Raw genomic sequence first — 18,143 nt, forward strand, 5'->3', positions numbered from 1 at the left:
TACCTCAACCATTTGATTTATTTTGAAGTTGTTTCTTGCACTTTTCTTTTCTGTATTTGAAGTTGTATTTGTGTGTGTGTGTGTGTGTGGGGGGGGGGGGGTTTACATGCCACCACATCATGTAAAATGACTACAGGTTACTAAGGTTTAATAAACTATAGTCATAATGAATAAAAATTTCCATGGAAATTCCAATACTTTAAAGTGAAACCTTAAAGAGGAAACAGGCTCTTGAGATGAAAAAAATCATTCCAGGAACAGCGCTCTAACATACCTAACATAACATAAGTCTGCCCACATCACTTCACCTCAGCATAAGAGTGCACTGAGGCATACTGTGCAGTACCTTATTGGAGGATGAATCTATCATCAGCAGTTCAACTGGCAAAATGCATCTCTAGTGACACATGAAGATCCCCTGATTTCTGCCTCAGACCGTTTTATTTCTGTATGTAATCATATGAAGCAGTCGGCCCTTCTTTTGTGCAGCTCTTACATTTTTTTTTGCTTGGCGTGATAAGTAGCAACAGTGACTGTTGGAGTCTCCAACTTTCGCCACTTGGACTTATTATTTTTGGTTTGTAGTTTTCCTTGCATGAAAAACGTCTCCCAAATATAAGGCTGGAGATATTCTATATCTTTCTTATTATGAACAAATCCCATGAAAAGACTGAAACCAACAGTGTTCCATCTGTCAATACTTTTACACTTCCCCAGCCTGTATGTTGCTCTCAATACTTGTTAGTTTGAATAATTAGGGTTTGTTGTAGTTGTACAAATGATGAGTTTTCGTGGAACGGTGTGGCCGTAGCGTGGCGTTCAAAATCGATGATTTGTCATAAAACAGGAAGTTATTGTATCTTCAGTCTACATGCTCACATCTGTACCAAATTTGGAATGTACTATAAGAGTCCGCCCTGAACACATCCACATGCCAACAATCACTCATAGTCATAGCGCCACTTGCTGGCAACAGGAAATGACACGTTTTATGCAGTAATGTACTACTCCTAGCAGGTTGGAAAATTCAGAGCCGTCCCAGAAAACCCATAACGCATTGATGAAGCCATGTTGTAAAACTTGTGACTTTGCAGTTGACGGTGTGGCGGTGGCGTGACGGCAAAGTTAAACTCTTTGCCATGACACAGAAAGTTGTTGTAACTTGACTGTACATGCTCACATCTCTACCCTCTATTTGGTAAGAGTCCTGCCCTGAACACATGTACAAGACAACATTCCCCATAGTCATAGCGCCACCTACTGGCAATAGGAAGTGACCAACAAAGCAGCCCCCACGGCACGTTTTACCTACATGTACGAAATTTCTGTGGGACATGTATCATGTCCAGATGTACAAAAAAGCCTCTTGGTGCAATGCCCTAAACACAACAGGAGAGTCAGCCATTTAGAATTTTATGGTTATTTTGGGATTTTCTACATATTCCATACTTTAACAAACTACTCCTAGAGAATTAGTCCGACCAACTTAATATTTTCTCTGTCTACTCTAAAGCCACCTCACATCTCGACGCGTTACACGTGCGAGGTCCCGCCCAACACTGCTTGCAGCTTTAATTCGTTGTTGGTTTTGGTCTTTTCATGGGATTTGTTGATAATAAGAAAACTACACCAGACTTACCGTAATAACCACTGTGGTACACATATTAGTTGGGTTACCTCAAAATGCATCCAAAACAGGTTAGTTGGTAACTGAAAAATAGGCTTTTTTACTTAATGCCAACATACAGTTAGGTGTGTCGATGCTACCTGCACCTACAGAAATTTAGTACAAGCATGGACAGGCTTCGCTGTGATCATAATCTGTGATTTAGAGAGTCTGCAAATGCAGAATGCAAAAATTTACAGACAGAAAAGTGTTTTTTTATTCAAGTAAAAAAATTGTTTCAGTTCTGTTTTTTGAGGTTTTGTATGCTAAAATCAGTTGTGTGATTCACATGAATAACTTAACATGGTGAACTTAACATGGTTAAAGGTCCATCAACTGACTGAGGTATATTCATGAGCATACATAATTCATGATGTTGTTAAAAAAAAGTTAACAGACAAAAGGTTGATTTCCCAAGAATAACTACAATATAGGTCTCTTTTGTTTTTTGATGTAAACACATAACAACATCCAAAACCATGTATCACTTCAGTTGTTGGGACAGATTTGATTTTTGCTGGTAGAACTATCATTTCTTTACATTGGATCACATATTGTGCCTTTAAAGTACCTGCTCATTTAACATCTTTTTAGATTCAGCCTGGGCAACTATTATTTGTGCAATCATATCAAGCTTCCAGTGTCTTGAGGTAGCATGTGAAATATTTTTGCTCCACCGCTCGAATTTAAGAAAGCCTGCAGGGCAAGAGTAATTGTAGTGTATAAGACATTCAACAGCCTCCACTAAAGCTGAGTTACAAAACAGAAGATGAACCAAGAAAAGGATTGGGGAACTGTGAGCACAGCTTCTCCCAGTATAGTTTTTACTTTACTGTAGGTACTTACCCAACCACACCAGGAACTGGAGTAGCGTGGCGCAGTGCGGGTGTGAGCGAGAGAGTGAATACACTGTGGGGCCCATAGGCCTGACGGTAATTGCTCATAATTGAGAGTCTAATTTTAGCTGATATAACCCCAAGTGAATTCACCAGAGACACGACATGGTGGACTAAAGAGCTGAATGACTGAAATAAGGCTTTCATTTCCATGCCTTGTAGAGCTTATACAACCAGCAGAATGGAGGTAAAGACAAAATATAGGATGAAATAAACAATATTGACTACAGAGGCAAAATTTGCTGAAAATCGTTTCAGCTACACTAGTCAATACAGGAGAAGAGAGGCAGACAAAGAACACAATTTACCATGTTTTATTCAGCTAAATAAAAGAAATATAATCTTCACCACTGAACAAAGCAACAGGGACAGATGAGCATTATTATGTACCGACTTTCATAACATCCAAAAACTACTTTTGTGCTACAGTGAAAACATGGACGAGCGATGGGATAATTGCTGAAAATATATTTTTTGCCTACTCATCTAAGACCAGGAACTGGTTTATGTTTGACATTTTTTTTTTTATTAAAGTGTTGAATTGCAAGGTTGCCCAACACACACCGACTTGCCCACAAAAGCATGTCACTGTGTGCTTTATGCAGTATAATGATTTAACTCGTACCTTGTGACTCTTGTATTGAATTAGCAAAAAAGCTAATAAATGCTGAGAATAAGTATGATCATTCATTTATTCTAGGAGGACAAACCTCTCCATAAACAATGACGACGACATTAAAGCGTGTCATTGTACACATTCAACACTTCACTTGATTTTCTGACGCGTCCAGTCCTGCTGGGTCGATGTGGAAGCACAGCCAGTCTCAGGGTGTTAACCTCAGTCCTCCCGGGAAAGAACAAGCTGGATGGAAAAGACTTGTATGGGGGTGATTATATCGATCAGTATCACCGATTCCAGTTGCACAGGTGCACGCACACTCACACATACACACCTTGCTTTTGCAGGCTGTAATGAGTTATTTGGGGTATCGATAGGGTGCTGTGGTTCCGTGCACAAGTCACTAACATTAAATGACAGCAAATCCCATGAATCTGATGACCTTTTAAGTGACATAATATGATAATCTTTCTGCTGCATTTACTAAAACCAGTCCTGTTGCTGAACAACAACACGATAGGCACATTCTGCACCAGTCCTGATCTGATGTTTGCTTTGTTAAATAAAAGCTACTTCACTCTTTGCACTCCCCCTGAAAAACTTTAAAAAATGGGTCACAAATATATACTTTATACTTGTCCTAAAATATCTGGGGACTGCATTTTTGTAGCAATCATTAACAGGAGTAAATAATATAATACTTTGGGCCTATTTTCAGCAGTGGATTTGGATGTTTACCTAAAATAAACTACAGTGCCCATGTTCATCAAAATCTTAATGAAAATGCCACCTAGTGCAATGTTGTGTTTAAAATACTTCTGGTCAACAATGGAGTTCAATGGCACAGAGGAATAAGCTTTATCAGGCATTTTGATACACAGGCAATGTCAGCAATTCATTATCGATTAGTCTGCAGATTATCTAGACTAATCAAATAATCCTTTCTGGCTATATTTGCCCGGAAATTATAAAGAAATGCCCAATAATTACCATAAGGTGACATCTTCAAATGTCTTGTCATTAAAATATGTATGATGAAAAGCATCGAACCCACACATTTGATAAAATGGAACCAGTTTTTTTTCCTTAACAAATGACCAAATAGTTAATTTTATATTCAATAATAAATTAATTGATAGTATACCAATATGTAATGGCCCAAAATGGAAATTCAGTGAAGCAATCTATATTTTGCTTTATCTATTTTCATTGCATTGATTCATACAGTTAATAATGGCTGTGATTTGTCAGTTTCCTCACATCTTCATTCCAAGTCTCCCTGGTCTAATTAGCAAGATTGTTGTCTCTTGTTAATATTTGACATTATGAACACAGAGGAGTTTGGATGTCATGGACTTGTGTAGGAAGATCACACCTATCAATGCTGCAATTGGACAGAGTTCAATAATCGTAGTAGATTACTAAAGATCAATTTAATGGTATTCATACTTTTATGTACTCTGTTTCTTGTTGTTTTACTCCGATGAGTTGTGTATGTCTTTTTAAATAAAGGACAAAAAACTATACTAAAAACATTAATAAGTGTCATATGCCGCTAACCCAATCAGCATAAAACACAGAGGAATGGAATGAGCTGTATGAACAATGGAGCACTTACACACTGAATGCCAGAGAGGAGCATGAGACTGCAGGAGACGTGTGCTGCTGCCTCAACCGCACAACATGCCTACAAATTAAGAGACGTACGCCTGAATCTATCCATACAGAGAGTGAACTATTGTGGAATTCCAAAGGCTTTACACAAGGACATTTCGCTTCAGTCTAACATACTGACGTGTTCTGGTGCATGACCTCAAGCACAATTAGGCAGTCTGGGTATGAACATGTGAAATCTGCTGTTACAGGACCACTTGATGAAAAAGAAAATGTCTACTTAGAGCCACCATTCATGTCTGTTTGTTGTGTGGGAGAAACAGAGAGAAAAGTCTCATCATTATCCATAGCCCTAGCAACCCCAGTTTCCTCTTCGGTCGTACATATTGCTATCCTGTGGGTGGGTTACCATAGAAACTGTCCAAGCCAGACATGGCAGTAGCAACTGCAGCAGTCTCCGTCTGTTGTTAGGAGGCAACTGGCTGTGAAACTTCTCCACACGCCCTCCCAGCAACTAAAATCACAAAGACAGCACAGGGTCCAGTCGTTTAGGTAGCCTTCAGTGCAAGCTTTAGCAGAGCGACTTCAGAGAGACAACACATGACTGGCACTTTCACATTCCACCGAGCAGCATGTGAGAAGTGACTTGCCACGGCTTACAACAGTCTTTAGCAATGAACAGAATCTGAATTGAGGGAAAATCCCCAACCTCTAAGTGGTATTACCCCCGTTTCCCCTCACCTTCAACTGAAGGGTTGGCTGGGGCTGATCAACATAAAGCCTTGGCACAAGGTGGTAGGAATTTAGCTCAAAACAATAATATTTGTTGTAGAAGTTTAAGTAGAATTATTACACGTGGTCTTTTGGGGAATCTGTGTAACCAGACAATCCAGAACAGGCAAGGAAGGAAAAGCTTCTTTGGTCTTAATCACTATTTGTGGTAAATATGGCCATAAAATGTGATTGTAGCAAGGATATAGAAAAGTGGCCAAAATGTGAGCAGTACTTCATATTGCACACAATTAATACTACTGCCAACGACAACCATGCACAAAAGACACAAAGATTATAACAGATACTGACAAATGACTGGGTTATTTCAAACCAGATATTGGGGTTGTTCTTTTAACCCAGAAGTTGGGTCAAAAAGAATAACCCAATTTTCTGGGTTGAAATAACCTTAAATTAGTTGGTCCCTTTTTAACCCAGGAGTTTTTAGTGTGCATGTAGGGCGCTAAATGGATTTATGAGTATGAAAATTATGTATATGCTATAGCCTGTGCAATCATCTGATCTCAACCCAGTTAAACACCTATGGGAGGTGTCAGACACTACCATCATCTGTCGCCCATCTGTACATTGTGTTTTCTGCTCATTGGTGTTAACTGAGAGCTCTGTCAATCTTTGCTCCTCCAGTGGAGGTGCCGTTTGCTCGTCACTCTGTGTACTTGAAAAGGTCTCGGCTCCACCTTTAGTATGCACAGTTCTAATTGCCAAATAGAGCTACATTGCTTGACAGTGATTAGGTTTTGCTAATCACTGCTTCCCAACTAGAGCTGAAACAATTAATTGATTCATTTATTAGACGATCGACAGGAAATGAATCAGCAACTACTTTGATAATCAATTAATGTATTAATGGTTTGCCAAACATCTTTGTCTTAAATGACAGTAAACTGAATATCATATTCATAGTTTTGGAGTGCCAGTCAGACTCAGGCTGCAACTAACGATTGTTTACATTATCGATTCATTTGCATTATTATTTGATTATTTTCAGGATCAATCAATTAGTCTATAAAATTTCAAAAAATGCTCATCACAATTTCCCAGAGCCCAAAGTGTTGACGTCTTGCTTCTTCTGTCCAACAAACAGACCAAAACCTCAAGACTCTTCATTCATTATAATAAATGACAAAGACATTTTTGCTTGAAAAAATGACTGAAACAATTAAATGATCAAAATAAACAGTCTAGCACTTTACAGATGTCACCTTGAGCCCTGGAGAAGGTGTGAATGGAATTTTTCACTTTTTTTCTCACCATCATTTGGTCTGTAAGGTTTGTGACCCCTTAAAACAAATCATGTCTACTTGCAACCCCATGTCTCCGGTTATTGCCATAGTGTGGATGTGGAGGTGAGAACAGTAAATATTTCCAGTATTTCACACAAGAGCCAATGTTACAAACAAAAGTCAGAAAAATGTATAAATGTAATTTTGTGAGACAATTTTATTATCCCTTTAATCATCTTGTTACACCTCAGATTAGTATTTGGGACTCTTGCCTCACGACTACCAGGTTGGAAGCCATGGTGGTGCTGACCACGGAGAGTTTTGAATCCTGCTGGAAATTGGCGGCGTTTGAGTGGCAAGGCAAGTTTTCTGACAAGACTGCTGGTTAGCACTGTGATAGAAACAACTCCATACATCCTGCTGCTACGGGAATGTTTGGTCCCTACAAGGTGCAGGCTTTTTTACACTATGTGCCATAGTGGTAATCACCCTGTCCACTGGCTTAGACAAATCCAGGAGAGAGTAGCAATTCCGGGTGAAAAGGGGTGGGAAAGCTGCAAGCTTTACATGGTCTTCCATGGTGCCCTCATCCTGCACAAGCCTCTGATTACTATCATTCCTCCACAACCGTAATTATTATTCAGGTTGGGAAGACAACGCAACTCTGAAGTTGCTCTCAGTGTTGCCGAGAAGATAATTCCTCCTTTTCTGCACGATTAAATGGCTTAATGGCTGGTCTTAATGACATGGCAAATATACCTCCAGCTTTCACTCTTTCACGCCCACACTTTGTTACTTATTTTATCCTTGGAGCATCCTCAGGCCAGGCCTATTGTGTAGGTGTGACTAATGAGGTTTAGCATCTGTATCATCTAACGTCAAACTTTCTTTCTGGTCAGAGTGTGTGTGCATGTATATAGTTCTGTTCCCTTGTCTAAATGATAACAGTGCATGTAAATGAGCGTGTGTGCACGCACACGTGCGTGTGTGTGTCAGTGTTTTATTTACCCTCCCGGATCCTCTGATCAAGTGCTGTCTGGCTGTGACAGGCAGACGGCCTTCTCTGGCAGTCAGTCACAGATGTCCCTGCACACTGAGCTTGTGCTGCCAGGGCCCAGGCGACAGCGGGGAGTGTAACCCACGATGCCAATCAGTCTGTGACAGACTTGCAAGTTGTTGTGACGCCCCCCCCCCCACACACACACAAACACAAACAAACACACACACACACACACACACAACTGTCCGCCTCTTTCCTATCACTGCTGTAAGCGATGAAATAAATATAAATACAGCAGTCTTCTAACCATCTGTCCTGATCTGTCTCAGCATATGAGGTTGGTTTGATTGAGGGAGAGGATGGACCTGCACAACCATGGCGGCTTTCAAACATATGAATAGAACATGTCTAGAGGCAGGCTAAGTTACGATCTTGTTAGTACAAAATTTCTTCTTTTGTTGTTGTTACTGTCCCTCCACTGCAGCTCAGGAAGAAGACACAGTCTGTGACACAACAGCCAGTATGGGCATGAGAAACAATTACAGCAACTTACAACTCTTTTAGTGTGTCTTTAAACCAGAGTTTACATACTGTAAACACAATGGATTTGACCTATCTCAGGTGACTTTCAGTGTAGAATCAAAGCAGGTAGGTAATCATCACAAAACCAGATAATGAGAAGCTACAACTACCACTTTTGGCTGAGATAATCTGAACAGCATGTACCAGAAACAATCCCTATTCTCTGTGGTGCATGCCAAATCACTTGCACATGGTGAATTTCAACCATTGTGGAAATTTCCTACATCGGTTCTCCGGCTCCATGATCATCAAGCTGCAGCCCTATTAAACTATTTTTTTTTTTTTTTTTTTTTTAAAAACACACAAACAATCCTTTAGCCACACTCCTTACTTTAAATGCCACCTTCTCAGGGAATGATGAATAACACGTGAGATCACGATTGTTGTCTACATAACAACACAGTTTGCATGTATAAGCTGTTGCAATTTAAACCATGTTGTTGCCATTTTTAACTACAGGAACATACCGAAATAAATGTCCAAAACTAAGGCCACCGAGAGAGTAAGCAAACAAATATAATGGTTGCCATTTTTATGACAGCTTGCTCACACACACAGGCCCTGAAGCCGTGTGATCTCATTACACCTAACATAAAAACTTCCCCAGTAAATTGGTCTTATGAGTTACAGTATATGTGGCCAACCAATTTCACGAGGCCTGATGTCATTACACCCTCATTCCTGCTGATTCAACGGTAGCGAGCCCGCATCTGTCAGCTCGTTCAACACTTTATTTTGTCATGCTGATCCTAATCCTTTATCACTGACCCTCTCTCACCTGTCCTTTCAAGCTGTGTCCTTCTCAGACTTCCTTTGTTTTACAGTGTGATATTTTTGTGCCTGGCGATGACAAACAATGGGAGTTGTTGGGAACCCCTGAGCAGGGCTGTCTGCATGTTGGGGAACTTTTGTTTACACTCTGCTCTGATTTCTCTTGGCTTGCTTACCCAAGGTGCTGGAATGCGCAGGCCGGTGTGTGTGTGCCAAGTTTACTGAAATCCTTTTCAGAAATACCAAGGATCACATGGGATGGAGGGGGGGGCATTTGAAGAATATTAGGATGACACTGTGATAAGTACAACAGCATGTAATAAAGATGAGGGCCAGTAAAGTCACTCAGTTAATCTATAAACACAGTTTTACTCCCTGTAGAATATATTACAAGACTATTGTTGTGAGTTTGTTTGAGGGGGGCGGGCACTCAGTTGGTAATAACAAAGTGACCTAAATTCCTCTAATTTTGCTGCCTGCATCATAAAGTGGGAAAGACAACCAGCAGACACGATCAACCGGTCTGTTAGCTGGAAATTCCCCTCTTGCTTCTTTGAGTTCATTGAGGCCACCTGGGAATATTGCTACACACGTTTTTGTTTTCTTTTCTGGTTGAATGTTAAAACCGCGGAAAGTGGAACTACTCTTTTGAATCGCACACAAAAGTTGAGCTCGCCACCCACTTCTTCTTCAGCTCCATCTGATTCACACTAAAATGGGTTGAAAGTGACCGGGCGTTTCCTTACCTGCGATGTCCCACAGCTGTAATCTGACCAGCGTGTTGCTGTCCCAGTTGATCACTTTAAGCGCAAAGTCGACCCCGATCGTCGCCCTGTAGTGCTGCGAGAAAAGCTGGTGCACGTAGCGTTTGATGATGCTGGTTTTCCCGACGCCTAGTTCCCCAATCACCAGCACTTTGAACAAGTACTCCTTGCACTCAGACACCGAGCCCCCGGCCATGCTGAGACGGACACTGACAACTTTTTCTCTAAACTTAGACAGCTTCTGCTTTCTCGCTCATGTATAAGCTTCCTGCGAGGCGCTGGAGTGGACTGGGCTGGTTAGAGGGCAGGGGGCCAGATGCAACAGAATTTCTTTCCCCTTTACTAATTCTCCTCCTCCTCCTGATGCCGCCCAGCAACCACCTGATAAGTCATAGGACCCGGAAATGAAAGACACACTTGATATTAGTAACGGGAATTAAAAGCCTACAGCTTTCTGAAGGGAGCCCAAGGGGGTAAGCCAGAGATCGGACAGCGAAGCCGACCAAAGCCTTCACGGAGGGATCCATGTAGGCCCAAAAATGACGTCCAAACCCTGTGACACCCCATCGCACATGAGAGATGTAACCGTATTGCTTAGATTATAAACTCTCGGCTATCAAAAAAAACTATCAGAGCAATCAGTGACGCTGCTTTGGTGTTTGACTGGTGAACCTTTTAGGTGGGCTGATTAAACAGTGACAATCCGAGTCAGACTAACACACTGAGCCATGAAACTTTTTGTTGGCGCATTTATACAGCTACCAGAATTACGGTGTTTCTGCAGTTGTTCTACGTCATTAAACCACGGTTATGCTGCACGATCGTGCGCAGTAGACGCTGGTGCCAACAGGAAGTGGCCCTGTAGTAGTATTTTATTGGTCCAAAACTGGCTTCACTGCTCTCCCTTCAAATCAGTGGGGCGGGTTCGTCCGTGCCTTTCAGAGAGTCTGCTCTTTCGGCTCCCAAACTTCATTTAGTAGGCTACCACTTCTGCTGGTCACTGGACAAGTTACAGTCTTATTTGTTGCAAGATAAAAAATATGCAAGATGTTCGTCTGCAATACATTGAAATATTAATATGTTAAATAGTGATGATGATGGTAGAAAATGTCAAGAATAAATATCCTAGTTTTAAAACGAAAATAACACTCTACTACTGAAATAAAATAAATATATTACAACTCTATGCAGACACATAGTTACTGTAGGCCTATATTTAAACTTAATTTTTATGATATACAAAATATTTCTGCTCTGTTCAAAAGTGTAATTTGTTCAGTGTCATGCATTTCTTTTTCTGCAATTCCGCATTCAAACCCAAGCTCCCAATCCTTTTTATGTTATAGTGTCATCATAACCATCAAGTAAGCATCAACCAATGGGATTTTTATGTTGAATATTGGGCCGGGATTGGCTCCAAAGCTGAGATGTCACAAAATCATACTTGTAGTACCAAAAAACAGAGTTTTAAGACAAGCTCAGAAAAACATTCCCCTTTCAGCTAAAGAACACACAAAAAGGGCCTTTTAGTGTCAAATTCAGCACGTGCATCATTCTGCACAGAGAAGCTCAAACATCTAAGTACCAATACATTTTCAAGAAGAGGGGAACTTGGCTTGAAAACCTCTTAAGGATCACTGATTGCCCCCAAACTCTATTTTGGAAACACTGGCCTACAATAATATTGATTGGCAGGTTAGGATTTTCGCAGCCAAACATAATGACAACCCTGTTTTTCAAGCTGTTGTAGGAAGTAAGCAGTCTTCTTAATATAAATAGTTTTTATTTTACAGCATTGTTCCGCTTGCCCAAAACATAAAGGCCTATTTCATTCTAGATTTGACAGTGTTAAACAGGTGGCACCCTTTTATATTTTACATTAGTTAAAATCATTTAACAACTTACACTATAATAGACTAAAACATTTGGAAATACAATACAATTGCACTATGTACTGTATAGGCTTGAAATAATTTGCATTGTTATAGATAAAGAACTAAGAAAATTAATCTAAAGTAAACTACTTAAGTTTATAATGCAAGATTTAAGCAAAATTGAAACATGTAAAATCTCATTACAAGAAGCAACTAATCATTAGTTACTTTTACAACTGAATATTTTCAAGAGGATACAGTCGACTCAAGTTAGCTTAAAAGTTACCCAAAAACCAAACACACTGCTCAGTGACAAGTATGTGAGGACAGCTTCAAAATGTATAAACTCTTCTTTTTTTCTGTAGACATTCTAAATATAGAAACATTTATCAGTATTACAAACATACCACCTGTGTGAAATAACAAGAGATGGCTTAACAGTATTACAAACTTTGAGAAGTTGTACAAGTACTGTGCTTTTCCATTACAATGACACAGCAAACTCAGAACATGAGAAATATCAACACGGCATGGAACGCAAAAGTAGTTCTTTTATGGCACCCCATGCTTGTTAAACTTGTTCTCAGGGTTATGATTGAGTGCAAACGGAATAAACAACATTGCCATCTTCTACAATCAAGCAAACCTGTATCAGCTACATCGTAAAAATCAAAAGCAGGGATGTAGATTGATAACAACTTGGATTGGCACATTATATCCATATCATATATCATACAGCTGGTAAATCTTCAGATTCTCAGTTTTGTTATAATAATTTTGTGATGTTGAGCACACTTCGCAACACATAAAAGTAATATTCAACCAACATACTGCACTTTTCTTGTTAAGTTATCTCTTTGAATTATTTAAATTGCAAAGATGATTGGATGAGAGGAAGCTGAGTTTAAATTCATTCATGAAAAAAAGGCGATAAAGCAGATTGTTTTTTCGATGCAGCTGCGACTGCTGCACACATGTGCAGGTCTGTTCATGTGCAGCAGAGAGGAGCTGAGCTAATCAAATCTTGCATGAAATGCACTTGAGCTATTGAAGTCCCTAAAGCCAGTTTGGTCTCTGGTTGAGTCTTACAGTCTGCACATAGAATTGTGTTTTTCTTGTAATCCACTTAATTGCACTGCCACTATAAGAAACCACAGCTACATCCTTTTTTTTACTCTCAGTGTTGCCTTAATTCATCAAAATTTGGCATGAGAGCTGACTAGTTTTGGCACTGTTCCCGGTTTTACATTATACAAATAGGCTTTGTGCGCTGACAGCCCTTCAGAAATGTAAGCACTCATGGATGATTCCTGCTTTTTTTCTACTTATAGCTTTGATTAACCCCTTATTGATAAAAGCAGAGTAATAAATACAAGCAAGCGAATGACAATGAAAAAGACATGTTATAAACTTGAAATGATAATCAAATAATGGTGTTATACAGTATGTTTCTGTACATGTTTGTGTGTGTGTGTGTGTTTGTGCATGTGCATGAACCTGTATGTGGAAGTGCATGTCTGTGTGATGCACAAGTGTGTTGACAGCAACTGCGTTAGCGCCTGTTTTGCTCTCACAGTGTTGAGGAGCTGTGTGCGAAGTCTTGGAAATTATTTGAGGTGTAGACTGAGCTCAGATGGCTACCGAGCATCAGCTCCATGACAGGGGAGCTGCTGACAGACTCCCCCGAACACACAGAGTCTCTGAAGGGGGAGGGCGGCGACAGAGCTAGGGATTCCTCCAGAATTGGCTTGTTCTGAGTTACATCCTCGCTGTCCCCGTCCTCCTCTTCCCCGTCCTCCCCCTCCCCATCCTCCTTGGCATCATAAATGTAGCTGTGCAAGAGGTCCAGTTCCTCGTCCTCGGGCCCCTCCTCTTCAAACGACCCAAGTTGTGGGGCTGAAGGAAGCTGAGAGGGGGTCAAGCTCAAAGGCTCGTTGGTAGGGATTGCCTCTCTGGCAGTATAGTCACTCAGTGCAGGGACATGGGAGCTGTGTGTGTCCACCACAGCTCCCTGCAAGCGCTCCGCAGTGCAGCCCTTCAAGTGGGAGGGCAAATAAGAAGCCGGCTTATCTAAATCAGACTCCAGCCCTTGCATCTGTCCAGAGCAAGTTGGAGTCCAGAGGGGGCGCTGCGCATCGCCCTCATCGTCCTCCTCCACCAGGTTGTAAAGAGGCTTAGTGCTGCGTGGATCTTGGGGGAGATGGGGGTCTGTGCCAAGGTCGCAGGTAGACGGCTCACAACTGTGGGGGTCGGGGGTGTTAGTTAGGGGCCTGATGACCGCCGTCTGATTCAAGCCGGCTTCCTGTTTCCTCACATGCACAGACAGTCTGTGCCACACATTCCCCCCCCTCGGAGGGTGTCTTGCACCTGATTCAGACCATGACACAGACTTGCCATTAGAACTATGAACGAGATAAAGACCCAAGTTACTATCACAGGAAACCGGGAGGTGGTTGCAGAAAAAACAACATAGCAGCAACATAACACAACAGAGCAGCAGCATTTCAACATTTCTGATGCATGTTAAAATACTTCTTAACCACATGACATGACAGCTTTACTAAGGGGTTCACTCATGAGCTCTAAAGAGAATTACATTTTTCAACTGTGGCACTTCACAAACATAGTGATTCATAATGTGCTGCAGACAGCATTATGATCTTCAAGTTGCTCCAAACATTGAGCCAACCAGCTCATTTCCTCCTGTCTTGACTACTTGCTTATATAGTTGAAATGGGACGCATGCAAGTGTGTCAGTTGGTGCCTGAACTGGCTTGAAGATGACAGAGTTTAGTGCAGAATGAGCTAGGACTGGCTCTAATGTGATTAGTTAGAGAGGTGGGGAGGGGAGGGCGTTCATGCTGAGGAAAGTTAAATATGAGGTTAATTCAGGTTAAACCAAAAGCAGCAGGGCAGCAGATCTCCTTCTTGGAGGGCTGCAGTGTCAAATACATGTTTTGCCATTGCCAGCTCAGGAGTGACAGGATCACACATTTTTAATTCATCAGCTACTTTAACCTGCTAGATAGGCTTTGTTGTTGAACACAAAAGCAACTCAACAAACATAAACTAAGAGTTGACAGTGCAGCTCTCCAGGAAAAGGAGTTGAACGACGCCCATGCTAAAACATTTGCCAGCCTCGACACGTTGCAGATAGTACGCTGCTCAGTTTAGAAGGTTAAAGGGTTAGAAGATTAGAAAGGCTGCATGACAAGGGTGAGAGACAACACGTAAACATTTTGGGATCACTCGCATACTTTGCCCCACACCTTACTTTAGACACCTGTCCATGTGTCACTGCTGTGGATCTCAAAAAAGTTATATGCATGTCTTGTATCTAGTGAGAAATCTATACTTTAATAACCACTGACATATTAGCACGGCCTGTTAGATTTAAATCAATGGCAGCAAAATGTGCCGTCTTGAGTTTTCTATTAAATTTTGCTTAATTTTGCTAATTTTTCATTCTCAGGGGGAGGGGGATGTGCCATACAGTATAAATTGGGGTACACTGCTTACTGTTTCTAAATCAGTTAATCAGTTTTCTTAGATTGGGGTACTGGAATGTTAACCATTAACATCATGTCTAAACACTCAAATATTCTTGTGGTATTACAAAAATAAGCACCCGCATGGTACTTGCAAATAAGTGAAAAGATCATCTTTGGACGACTCATTTTACCATTTGAGTGTTTAGGCATCTTATGATTTTGTCTCAAGACAGTCACCCCAGGAAACAACATAGAATATCAAGATGAACAAAATAAAAGGTGACTCACTTGGCATTGCCAGATACAGCCTTCTTCCGGCGTAACATATTGAAGAAGCTGTTGCTCCCGCATTGAGCCGACTTCCCATCTCCAACGTGCATTCGCACCACATCAGATGTGGTGAAGGCGCTTCGGACATTCCTCTCTGGTTTCGCGATTATAATGTACATCTTAGGCGTGAACATGCACCCCAGTGCCACTGTTACACTCAGGCTGACAGAGAAGGATGTGGTTATGATCTTGTAGTTTGAGCCAAAATAGATGGGCACAAATGCCAACCAGATGATGCAGGTAGTGTACATTGTAAAGGCAATATATTTAGCCTCATTGAAATTGGCTGGTACGTTTCTTGTCTTGAAGGCATAGTAGGTGCAGCTCATGATTAGCAGGCCGTTGTATCCCAGTGGTGCCACCATGCCTAAGTTGCTGGTATTACAGATGAGGTAGACCTCACGTATGCTCGGGTAGGATTTGATGGGCTCAGGAGGCTCTAGAATGATGAGTGTGATCTCCAGAGTGAGCTGCACACTGATAAGCATAAAGGCGATGATCACCTGGGCCCAGGCACTCATGAAACGGGGCTTCCTGGTGCAGATCTTCTTCTTGCTGCCTGCCAGAATGCGGGCAATGCGGTTGGTTTTGGTCACCAGAGCAGAGTAGCACATGGCAGATGAAAGGCCCACCAGGAGGCGCTGCAAGTAGCAGGAGGCCACTGTTGGATGGGCGATTAAGGTGAATGGACAGATGTAGCCCAGGAAGATGCCTGCCAAGATGATATAACAGAGTTCTCTGCTGGAAGACTTAACCACAGGCGTATCACGATACTGGATGAACACAAAGGTGACAAAGGAGGTGATCAGGATGCCCACGCAGGAGAAAACCACTGCCACTATGGATTCCACATCTGCCCAGTCAAGATACTTCAGAGGCAGGGGCTGGCAGCCTGGAAAGAGAAGAGGGGATGTCTGGTTATTCTTTTGTTGGTAGAACATTTTTGTGAATAAAAGGTACATTAAAACAGATGAAAAGAACCAGTGAGCTGACAGTAGAGATATGGGAGAGGGGAGAGCACAAGGGAAGTCAGTGTAGCAGTGATCAGAGTCTTCCAAGATGGCCTAAATGTGCTCAGGAACTCATTTGCATGTGTCATCATACACACCCCAAAGCTCCAGTTCTGTCAGATTTCTCTCTCATTTTCATGTTATGCCAAGTGTGTATGTGCAGACACGTGGGTATGTATGTCAACCCTGTCATGATGCACTAGTTGCATACTTGTCATCCAGCGCACAGAGGTAGTTTGTAGAGCTTAATGGGTAAAAAACTGACGTCCCTAGACTTTTCCAGCTTAACCCTCCATAAATTACATGCTGCTGCTAATAGCATTATAGTCACTGCAATCACAAGCACGGCTATGCGCGGAGAAACCCACTTCTGGTGTGCGTCGCTAACTCCCAACATGTCAAACTATGAGAAATCTGAAATTTTAAAATAACCTAACTTGTCGCCGCAGGAGGCTTGGATATTTTCAACATAAAATGGGAAAGGTACTAATTTGAATATGAAGGTGTGAGGCAGTTGTTACACTGAGGTATTATGTAAAAGCACTTGTGCAAAAGCACATCGAGCTACACTTGAGGGGAAAGTGTCTGAAGCGCACTGCAGTGAACTGTTGCTTGTTTTCTTTTGACCACCCACCCAGCTTAGCTTACCGAGGCATCAGCCACACTGCATGCATACGGACAAGGGTGGCAAAGATGAAATGCACTTAACTGCACCTGTTCTTACACAATCCTCAAATCCCTTATTTCTCTAAAACCTATATCTAAGCTTTGGGAAGACCTTTGAATAATTCAAAAACAAAGCTCACTCTTCAGCTGTACATCTTCTCTGGGCAAATGCACATTTGACTTCAGAGAAACAAGCACCATAATGAATTTATGAATTTTATTTTATTTATTTTTTAAAATAAGCCTGCCCCAAATGAGCAAGTCAGTGTATATATGGCCACTTCAACCTCACCCTTTGAATAGTATACCAACTCTCTCTATTATTATTCTCTAGATAGGAACATGTAATGAGAGTGAAGGGAGAATTTCTTCCTCTACAGACTACTGAAATGTATCCCCAAGCCTCTCATGGCTGTAATAGGATTTTACACCTGGGAACAGAGAGCTCCTCTCAACTCTATAAATCGCTGTCAAAACAACCACTGGGTCACAACAAGGCAAAGAGGAGGGAGGAGGGAAGTGTTCAGTGTCACTTTTTAGGGGAGTAGTGTGGAGGTTGAGAGCAAAGAGAGCAGGGTCAGAGGACCTGGATGATGAAAAGCATCAGTGAAAGGAGGTGTCAGGGTGTGAAGTATGAACAGGCTTATGGGAGGGAGGGCGGTTTTTGAGAGCATAAAATAGTCTGAGAGAAAGGGTTTGTGCTGTTTCAGTGAGATTGGTGTTAGAAGATAAAAATGTCCTGACAAGGGAGCAGGCAAAAGGTAGACAGCTAGGAGCAAATATGTGAAATGTGTGAAATAGGGAATAGGGTAGGGAATAGGGAGTATGGATTAGCATTGTTCATA

At 41.5% G+C, this 18,143-nt stretch overlaps 2 protein-coding genes across 2 annotated transcripts in view; both read right to left on the minus strand.

Moving 5' to 3' along the window:
• The window catches only part of rab32a (RAB32a, member RAS oncogene family), a 15,831-nt gene extending 5,379 nt beyond the window's left edge, over positions 1-10,452 (minus strand). The window contains exon 1 of the mRNA XM_046061142.1: positions 9,910-10,452. Within this exon, the coding sequence (XP_045917098.1) occupies positions 9,910-10,123 (214 nt within the window). The 5' untranslated portion in view covers positions 10,124-10,452. The remainder of the gene's footprint in view (positions 1-9,909) is intronic.
• Positions 10,453-13,077: 2,625 nt separating this feature from the next.
• grm1a (glutamate receptor, metabotropic 1a) overlaps positions 13,078-18,143 on the minus strand; it is a 34,314-nt gene continuing 29,248 nt past the window's right edge. Inside the window, exons 7-8 of the mRNA XM_046060668.1 lie at positions 15,581-16,514; positions 13,078-14,203 (exon numbers count right to left, since the gene is read on the minus strand). Of these exons, the coding sequence (XP_045916624.1) occupies positions 13,372-14,203; positions 15,581-16,514 (1,766 nt within the window). The 3' untranslated portion in view covers positions 13,078-13,371. The remainder of the gene's footprint in view (positions 14,204-15,580; positions 16,515-18,143) is intronic.

This window comes from Micropterus dolomieu, linkage group LG10 (assembly GCF_021292245.1).
Source record: "Micropterus dolomieu isolate WLL.071019.BEF.003 ecotype Adirondacks linkage group LG10, ASM2129224v1, whole genome shotgun sequence".
NCBI classification, from domain to species: domain Eukaryota; kingdom Metazoa; phylum Chordata; class Actinopteri; order Centrarchiformes; family Centrarchidae; genus Micropterus; species Micropterus dolomieu.